We start from the raw sequence: 10743 nt of genomic DNA, 5'->3' as shown, positions 1-10743 counted from the left end.
ACCGGCTACAGGTAAGAGCAATTTAACGTCAATTTCAGCTTGTGCCTTGTTTTCATAGCCATCGCCCTGATCAGCGTACGTTGTTGTACTAACGAATGCCGTTATTGACAATCAATTCATCAGAAACGACCCCCCCCCCCCCTTTCATGCATTCATGATGGAACATAATACCGATCATATGCATTTGAATTTTTTATTGTAGCATGTGTAGGGACAAAATGCCAATGGATTAAGTATAATACACAACTATTACTAGCCTCCCAGGAATTACCCTAAACCGCTCTAAAACCATACTTATATTCACCACGGTATAAAACGGGAATGTATGGATGGAAACATTTTATCTTTTTCACATATTGAACGATAGATACTCGATGTCAAATGGGCCATAGTATTGCATCCATAGCTATAATATAGAATATAGTTATAGCCCTGCAAATAAGGTGACTGACTCCATTGGTTTAATGCGTGGCAGCACATAGCCATATCCCGGAAACAGCGTGGCAGAGAATGAGTTAACAGGATGACAACAACACCAGGATGACAACAACATCAACAACAACACAGTTTCATCTGAACACGACTCAAAGAATTAAATACATTTAATAGTTTATGAAACATACAACCACATCTCCGTCACAAAACACTGTTTAGATTTGATCTAGTCGTCGTCTGACAGAAGCTCAGTCAGGTGGCTCGTCCTCCACGTGCCTTTATGAGCTGAACTGGGGTCAGTAGGTCGTGGTATTACTGTGTGTGTTAGTGATCTGGTGTTTCTATGAGCTGTACTGGGGTCAGTAGGTCCTGGTATTCCTGTGTGTGTTAGTGATCACGTGCCTTTATGAGCTGAACTGGGGTCAGTAGGTTGTGGTATTACTGTGTGCGTTAGTGGTCTGGTGTTTCTATGAGCTGTACTGGGGTCAGTAGGTCCTGGTATTACTGTGTGTGTTAGTAATCTGGTGTTTTTATGAGCTGTATTCGGTAGGGATGCCCCGATCGATCGGGGCCGATAATCAGTATAAATATGCGATCGGTGATAATGCTTTATTTTCGCCGATCGTCAAAACCGATCGATGACACGGAAAACATGATCCAATTCTCAGCGGAGTTCTCACTCGCTCTTCTCTCACAGCCACACAGAGCTCTGCTGCTGCGCGTCTTGCCCCTCCTACTCCTCCCCCTCCCAGACCTGTCATGTTGTCAACAAACCCTTCTTACGGCAAGAGTCGAGTGGATGAGCACCGGAGAGCTCCTCTTTCAACATAACCAGCATTAAACAAAATGGCCCAGTCATCTATTCACTTTTGTTTAATACATGAGGCGTTGTCTCTAATGTTATCTAGCTACTGATAGCTCCTGATATCAACGTGACCGTTTGGCATTCATTTTCGCAAGTGCTGGGTAGCGTTGGCTAACTAGCTATCGCTCGTGAGCTAACAGCTACCGAGCTAACATTACTGTTTAAACAAAACTACACGGTCAACTATTCACTTTAGTTTAATACATGATGCATTGTCTAACTGGCTAGCTACTGATAGCTCCTGATATCAACAAATGCGCATTTCAGTTTAAGAATGATACGGATGCGCCAGTATGAGACCTCCGTTAGCATAGGTAGCTAACGTTAGCTCACGTTAGATCACTGTTCGATCACAACGAAATGATCCAGTAAACTAAATAGTTCACTTTATTTTAATACATGATGCATTGTCTAACGTCATCTAGCAGTAGCTACAGATAGCTCCTGATATCAATGTCTTATAACATAATTGACATTCGTTTTTGCAGCTGAACATTGGCTAACACGTTTCAGACCCTGTTGAACTATCGCTCTGACTCAATAGTATCCATCTGCAGAACGTCAGCCACAGCACTCTCAGGCCCCACGCTGAATGTGATTCCAAAGCAGAGTATACACAGACAGTGGAGCTGTTTGCAGATAGCGAGCATTTTGACTTGTTGCGTGGTGGCGTTGTCTCGCAGATAATACAACTACAAGTGCAAGTCTAATTATATAATATATATATTTTATAAAAAAATATATATATATATATAAAATAATAATAAAAAAAAGTTTAATCAAAAACGATCGGATCGGTATCGGCCGATATGGCTCAAGACGATCGGTGATCGGTATCAAAAAACGTGATCGGGGCATCCCTAGTATTCTGGTCAGTAGGTTGTGGTATTACAGTGTGTGTTAGTGGTCTGGTGTTTTTATGAGCTGAACTAGGGTCAGTAGGTCGTGGTATTGCAGGGTGAGCTCCTGTATGAGGGTCTGCAGGTATTCCACTGACGGTCGACTCTCCAAGGCCTCTTTCACTATTGGTGACACCTCCGATAACCTGAAACACACACACACACAAAGTTAAATGAAACATCGGACTCAGATATGCCAGAGGTTCAGGAGGGTTTAGGGACATTTAAAATGAGATAAGATGCTTTCAGACCCATTATCAGAGTCAGTCTGGACAACATGTCTTCTGTTTTACCAACATCCCCCTCCTCTCTCCACCTCTTCTCTCCTCTCTCTCCCCCTCTCCTCTCTTCTCCTCTCCTCTCATTCCTCTCCTCTCTCTCCCCCTCTTCTCTCCTCTCCTCTCCTCTCTTCTCTTCTCTTCTCTTCTCCCTGGTCATCACCGAGGCTGATGTGCGCGCTGAGTTTAAGCGCATCAACATCAGGAATGCAGCCGGGCCAGATAACATCCCAGGCCGGGTGATCAGAGCATGAGCTGGCAACCCGTCCCTCTCCCTGAGTGTAGTCCCCTCCTGCTGTAAATCAGCCCACATTGTACCAGTACCAGAAAAGAGCCAGGTAACGAGCCTCAATGACTGGCGCCCAGTTGCTCTCACCCCCATACTGAGCAAATGCTTTGAGAAGCACATTAAGGCACTGCTCAACAGCAACCTACGACTCAGCCTGGACAAACACCAATACGCCTACAGACTAAACAGATCCACAGAAGCCACAACAGACAACACTACATGAGGCCACCACCCACCTGGAGAAGGCGGGGAACTATGTGAGGATGCTGTTTGTGGACTACAGCTCAGCGGTCAACACCATAGTCCCTGTTTGTGGACTACAGCTCAGCGGTCAACACCATAGTCCCCGTTTGTGGACTACAGCTCAGCGTTCACCACCATAGTCCTGTTTGTGGACTACAGCTCAGCGTTCACCACCATAGTCCTGTTTGTGGACTACAGCTCAGCGTTCACCACCATAGTCCTGTTTGTGGACTACAGCTCAGCGTTCAACACCATAGTCCTGTTTGTGGACTACAGCTCAGTTCAACACCATACTCCCTGTTTGTGGACTACAGCTCAGCGGTCAACACCATAGTCCCTGTTTGTGGACTACAGCTCAGCGGTCAACACCATAGTCCCTGTTTGTGGACTACAGCTCAGCGGTCAACACCATAGTCCCTGTTTGTGGACTACAGCTTAGCGGTCAACACCATAGTCCCTGTTTGTGGACTACAGCTCAGCGGTCAACACCATAGTCCCTGTTTGTGGACTACAGCTCAGCGGTCAACACCATAGTCCCTGTTTGTGGACGACAGCTCAGTTCAACACCATAGTCCCTGTTTGTGGACTACAGCTCAGCGGTCAACACCATAGTCCCTGTTTGTGGACTACAGCTCAGCGTTCAACACCATAGTCCTGTTTGTGGACTACAGCTCAGCGTTCAACACCATAGTCCCTGTTTGTGGACGACAGCTCAGTTCAACACCATAGTCCCTGTTTGTGGACTACAGCTCAGCGTTCAACACCATAGTCCCTGTTTGTGGACGACAGCTCAGTTCAACACCATAGTCCCTGTTTGTGGACTACAGCTCAGCGGTCAACACCATAGTCCCTGTTTGTGGACTACAGCTCAGCGTTCAACACCATAGTCCCTGTTTGTGGACGACAGCTCAGCGGTCAACACCATACTCCCTGTTTGTGGACTACAGCTCAGCGGTCAACACCATAGTCCTGTTTGTGGACTACAGCTCAGCGTTCACCACCATAGTCCTGTTTGTGGACTACAGCTCAGCGTTCAACACCATAGTCCTGTTTGTGGACTACAGCTCAGTTCAACACCATAGTCCCTGTTTGTGGACTACAGCTCAGCGTTCAACACCATAGTCCTGTTTGTGGACTACAGCTCAGCGGTCAACACCATAGTCCTGTTTGTGGACTACAGCTCAGCGGTCAACACCATAGTCCTGTTTGTGGACTACAGCTCAGCGGTCACCACCATAGTCCCTGTTTGTGGACTACAGCTCAGCGGTCAACACCATACTCCCTGTTTGTGGACTACAGCTCAGCGGTCACCACCATAGTCCCTGTTTGTGGACTACAGCTCAGCGGTCAACACCATACTCCCTGTTTGTGGACTACAGCTCAGTTCAACACCACAGTCCCTGTTTGTGGACTACAGCTCAGCGGTCAACACCATAGTCCCTGTTTGTGGACTACAGCTCAGCGGTCAACACCATGGTCCCTGTTTGTGGACTACAGCTCAGCGTTCAACACCATAGTCCCTGTTTGTGGACTACAGCTCAGCGTTCACCACCATAGTCCCTGTTTGTGGACTACAGCTCAGCAGTCAACACCATAGTCCCTGTTTGTGGACTACAGCTCAGCGGTCAACACCATAGTCCCCACCAGACTCGACACCAAGCTCAGGGAACTAGGAGACGACCCCAGGCTGTGTGACTGGATCCTGGACTTCCTGTCGGATCAACGCCAGGTGGTGAGGATGGGCCCTCACACCTCCGCCCCCCTGACTCTCAACACTGGAGCCCCCCAGGGCTGCGGCCTGAGCCCCCTCCTCTACTCACTGTACACCTATGACTGCGTTGCCAGCCACAGCTCCAACACGGTGATTCAATTCGCCGGTGACACCACACCACAGTGATAGGCCGAATCACCAAGAACAACTAAACGGCCTACAGGAGAGAGGTTGACAACCTGGCAAAGGTGGGCTATGATCGACGAACCACAGTGAAGTGAATTTCACTTTTGCTGTAAGGTACTGAATGACGTCAAATCAAAAATCAAATCCTTTATTTAACCAGATAAGCATCATTGAGATTAAAATCTCTTTTTCAAGAGCGATCTGGCCAAGCAAGGCAGCAGAAAGTTTCAACCTAAAAAAGAACATCACAATAAAATACAGATAAAACATTCACAGCAAGCTCCAATTTCAGGCAAGTTATCAAACGTGACAATAAAGGAATCTGAATCTGAATCCTGGTTGATCCTGCTTCCCCCCAATCCTCTCTCAAGCCCTCCCAGATCCCTCTCTCTGTCTCCCTGTAGTCTGTCTCTCTGTCCTCTGTCTCTCTCTCCCTGTCCTCTGTCTCTCTGTCCTCTCCCCGTCTCTCTGTCCCCTCTCTCTCTGTATCTCTGTCCTCTCTGTTCTCTCTGTCCCTGTCGTGTCTCTCTCTCTCTCTGTTCTCGCTCTGTCCCCGTCGTCTCTCGGTCTCTCTGTTCTCTCTCTGTCCTCTCTCCCTGTTCTCTTTGTCCTCCCCGTCTCTTCCTCCCTCCCCTCATCTCTCTCCATCTCTCTCTACCTGTGTGTAGGCGTGAGGTCTCTCTTCCTTCTACCTGTGTGTGAGGTCTCTCTCTCCATCTCTCTCTACCTGTGTGTAGGTGTGAGGTCTCTCTTCCTTCTACCTGTGTGTGAGGTCTCTCTCTCCATCTCTCTCTACCTGTGTGTGAGGTCTCTCTCTCCATCTCTCTCTACCTGTGTGTAGGTGTGTGAGGTCTCTCTTCCTTCTACCTGTGTGTGAGGTCTCTCTCTCCATCTCTCTCTACCTGTGTGTAGGTGTGTGAGGTCTCTCTCTCTCTACCTGTGTGTAGGTGTGTGGGGTCTCTGGTTCTTTGTGGGGTGTAAGGTTACAGGGGGGGTCATGCATTATTCAACCAGCTGGAAAATAAGAGAGCAGGTCCACAGCTGCCAGACAGCCAGAGATAAGAGCCGTCACCAAATTATTCATGATGGACGGACGGAGGGAGGGGAGTTAACTAGGGAACAAAATAAATCATAGTGTTTACAAACGTTACATCCTGATTAAGAGCATATTGAGAAGAAACTTTACATTCCACTCATAGACAGATTCTATATTACAAAGGTCTGGTCTCTGATGGGAAAGTAAACAACTATTGGTGCTGACTGGGACCAGTACATGTCAGACTGTGGTTGTACTGGGCAGCTCCTAGTGGTCAACAGTGTCAGACTGTGGTTGTACTGGGCAGCTCCTAGTGGTCAACAGTGTCAGACTGTGGTTGTACTGGGCAGCTCCTAGTGGTCAACAGTGTCAGACTGTGGTTGTACTGGGCAGCTCCTAGTGGTCAACAGTGTCAGACTGTGGTTGTACTGGGCAGCTCCTAGTGGTCAACGGTGTCAGACTGTGGTTGTACTGGGCAGCTCCTAGTGGTCAACGGTGTCAGACTGTGGTTGTACTGGGCAGCTCCTAGTGGTCAACAGTGTCAGACTGTGGTTGTACTGGGCAGCTCCTATTGGTCAACAGTGTCAGACTGTGGTTGTACTGGGCAGCTCCTAGTGGTCAACGGTGTCAGACTGTGGTTGTACTGGGCAGCTCCTAGTGGTCAACAGTGTCAGACTGGTTGTACTGGGCAGCAGCTCCCAGGTGTGAATGAGTGTAACTGTGTGAATGTCTCTCCTATGAACCATATCTTACTGTATATACAGGATGTGTGTTTTACTTAAAGGGGAACTATTTTACTATTTCTTTCACTATTTGGGCACTTTAACACAATTCCTGTGAGTCTATGGAACACCTCTGTAATATATATATTTTTTTTATTCATTGTTTTGTATTTCTAATCAAGTCCTCAAAAACAGCATTTTTCTACCTCAAGATCTCGAGCTGTTTTGAGCTGATGTGGACTGGGGTGCAGGTGCTGGTGCCTGAGGAGCCACATTAACATGCAGCAGTGACTATATGACATCACATATAGGCACATTTTCAAACGACTCAGTTCAGTGAGGGTGAATATTGTGAGAGGAGAATTGGAAGAATGCGCCAATATGAGAATTTTGAGACATAGATCATATTAATATAAGTTCACATAGCTAGGAAACAATGCTAAACACTCAAAAAGGCCATTTATAAGATAGTTCCCCTTTAAGACGTGTCCAGGACCGAGGGAGGACATGCGTGTGAGTGGTATATTGCTGTGGTTCACGTGTGATTCATTCAGTACACACACACACACACACACACAGGGCAGACAGCATCATGATGAACCTGAACCTCAAGACAGAGGCAGAGAAGCATCTCTCTGTTACAGTGAGTTCCTCTAACTGATGTCCCGTTTCCCCCGGAGTGAGAGACAGAGAGACAGAGAGACAGAGAGAGAGAGAGAGAGAGAGAGAGAGAGAGAGAGAGAGAGAGAGAGAGAGAGAGAGAGAGAGAGAGGCAGAGAGAGAGAGAGAGAGAGAGCGAGAGAGAGAGAGAGAGAGAGAGAGAGAGAGAGAGAGAGAGAGAGAGGCAGAGAGAGGCAGATATGCACAGAGAGAGAGAGAGAGAGAGAGAGAGAGAGAGAGAGAGGCAGAGAGAGGCAGATATGCACAGAGAAAGAGAGAGAGGCAGATATACACAGAGAGAGACAGAGGAAGAGGCAGAGAGAGAGGGAGAGAGAGAGAGACAGATATGCACAGAGAGAGAGAGGAGAGAGAGAGAGAGAGAGAGGCAGAGAGAGAGGGAGAGAGGGAGAGACAGAGAGAGAGAGAGGCAGATATGCACAGAGAAAGAGAGAGAGAGAGGCAGATATGCACAGAGAAAGAGAGAGAGAGAGGCAGATATGCACAGAGAGAGAGAGAGGCAGATATGCACAGAGAGAGAGACAGAGGGAGAGGCAGAGAGAGAGGGAGAGAGAGAGAGATATGCACAGAGAGAGACTAAACCAAATTATAAGAAAACAAAAAGAAAACGATCTGACACATTGGAAAGAATCAACCCAAAACCAGAGCAAATTGGAATGCTATTCGGCCCTAAACAGAGAGTACACAGTGGCAGAGCACTGTGACTGATCCTTGACTAGGTACAGACTCAGCGAGCACAGCCTAGTAGGGGTGGAACGGTTCACAAAATCTACGTTCGGTTCGTATCACGGTTTTGGTTTCACGGTTTTCGGTTCGATACGTTTTATTTTTTTTTATTTTTTTTTGTAACACTCCAAAAATACCATATACATCAGCATAAGATATATAGCCTAAAGATAATCCAACTTTTCAGTTATTCTCAAGGACCTAGTCATGCAAAAACTGAAAGAATGAGGCAGTTTGACATCAGGCACATTATTTTGACTGACGGTTAGAGCTAGGAGAGAGGGGAGGCATTGCCGATTTAAACATGCTTCTCATTTATTTGGTAAAAAAAAAGTTTACCTTTTTAACACATTGGATGCCACGGACGCTATTTATCGTTAGTTCATGCCGACCTTTGAGTGCCCCCGACGCTATATAGCGTCTGTTTGCCGTTTTTTTTTATTGGCGATTTGAATTCATATTTCATCAATCGAGCCTCGGGTTAGTGCTGCAGTCTCTCTGAGCTCAATTGGGAAGATACCGCCCCCTATCGACTCTCCCTGTGGTACTGCACCCCATTACTTTACACTGATGCAGGGGGAGTGGTCAGTTTCCTCATTTTACTTTTCCGTCGAGGCATCTGAAGAGACCAAGTGATCGCCGGCCATCAGAACAGCGTGGATTATGTATTTACAGTATCAACACTGTAATCAATAAGCGGAATGGCGATCAGGAATTGGAATAATCTTTTTGGATAACATCTGATCTCAGGTAAGGAATTTATTTTACCAGTCTTAGGATAATCAGATAATCAGTTTTCACGGAGATATAAGCTTTTGCCCTATGCGTGTGTGTGTGCGCGGTGATCGCTGATCAGGAAATGAGTAGGGCTGACCTTCGAAGCTTTTTTTGGCAATCGAAGCTTCGGGGCCGATATATATAATATATATATAATTATATATTATATATTATATTTTTGTATCTTATGTTGTGGGACTTGTACAGCACTTTGGTAAACTTTGTTGTTTTTAAATGTGCTCTATAAATAAAGTGGATTGGATTAATTAATTAAGTAGCCCCTTTCGTGACTGAGCCAACAAGGTTTCACTCGGCTGTGTGATTTAATTCAAGGTGGATCGCTGTTGTCATTTGAACAACTTCAGATTTCATGGGAACTACCAATCCCCCAAATCAAGAATGTTTAAGATGAATGAAGTAAGATTTTGATTATTTGAAATATGGCCTGTGTAGACTAAACTATGCACAGAATTATGTCAGTCTACAAGGTCCGGATTCTACATGGTCCGGCAATGTAGACCTTGTAGACTCCACTAGAGACCAATTATCAGTGAATGTTCATGCATTTTTAAGAAGGGCTACTTCCACAAAAAAACAAAGAACTCACCAAAACATCTCAGTAGCACCTTATCTAAATGTTCTATTTCATATATGGAGATTCATATTTATTTATGTATTGCATGCATTTCTACATTTTATTTCCTATTTTGTTTATTCATCCCAGTATCTTTCTTTCTTATGTGTGGAATTCTACAAGGCATGTAGGTGTATATGTGTTTGAGGATGATATCCTTCAAACAGGCAATAGTGATGATATCATTTGGGCAGTGCTGAGCTGGGTTACTTTCCTCCAGTGTATTTGTCCCCCGGCTCCACCCAATGGCCCCATGCACACACACACACACACAAATCGAAGTAAAAAATAAAAATAAAAAATGAAAATCGAAAAGCGAGAGACTAACGCTCTTGTTGTTGTTAGTCAATGGTTGACTGGGTCATTTTGTAACCGTCCTCCCGTCCCACTAGACTAGACCCGTGTTTACATGCGCGCGGGAGGGGCTGGAGGGAGCAGACGAGGGAGCAGACGCTGCACCACTGTGTGGGAGTGAGTGCAGCTCCCGGTGTCTGAGACAGAACTCAGCGAATGAGATCGGTTTTGACGATCGGCGAAAATAAAGCATCATCACCGATCACCGATCGCATATTTATACTGATTATCGGCCGATAACGATCGGTGGCCGATCAATCGGGGCATCCCTATTATTTAACATTGCAGAATGGGTACAATACAATACGGCTCAATACAAACAGTTGTTAAGGGGGGGGTGCAGAGTCATCAACACAATGTACCACCAAGAGCGGAGAGTTTATGTCTCTCAAAAAGCGAGAGACTAAACCTAAAGCTCTTGTTGTTGTTAGCTTACATGCTAACGTGAATGGGATCGGCCATAGCATTGCGGCTAGGCTAGCTACCATAGCAGTACAGCAGCTAGTTGAATGGATACACGTTATTTCGATGGCACAAGCTTCGAACATAAAAAAAAATCGAAGTTAAAAAAATAAAAGATTATTATTTTTTTTAAACTTCGATTTTTTTTTAAATGTTCGAAGCTTGTGCCATCGAACGAAGCTTCGAAGCTTCGAAGTATTTAAGACAGCCCTAGAAATGAGAGAATATATTTTTCAGCCCGCCTCTATAGCGTGCATAAGTACACAATCGATAATCTAGCATTTATTTGAAAATGATTCATTGTTACAAAGGGTCAGATTAAACCGAATATATATATTTATTGCTTGAGATCCCATGTATACTATTTGTATATTGTTTGATATCCCTTGTATATTCTTTGTACATATACACGGAATATCCCTTTACCTGGTACAGGACAGACCATAAT

The 10743-nt window shown here is 45.6% G+C and overlaps 1 protein-coding gene across 1 annotated transcript in view; it reads right to left on the bottom strand.

The window, feature by feature from the left end:
• Nucleotides 1–364: 364 nt before the first annotated feature.
• The window catches only part of rpap2 (RNA polymerase II associated protein 2), an 82986-nt gene continuing 72607 nt past the window's right edge, over nt 365–10743 (bottom strand). The window contains exon 15 of the mRNA XM_084311861.1: nt 365–2345. Coding sequence (XP_084167987.1) covers nt 2201–2345 — 145 coding nt within the window. The 3' untranslated portion in view covers nt 365–2200. The remainder of the gene's footprint in view (nt 2346–10743) is intronic.

Source organism: Notolepis coatsorum (assembly GCF_963971535.1).
Source record: "Notolepis coatsorum genome assembly, chromosome: 4".
In the NCBI taxonomy this organism is placed as follows: domain Eukaryota; kingdom Metazoa; phylum Chordata; class Actinopteri; order Aulopiformes; family Paralepididae; genus Notolepis; species Notolepis coatsorum.
This window is presented reverse-complemented; position numbering and strand designations above follow the sequence as displayed.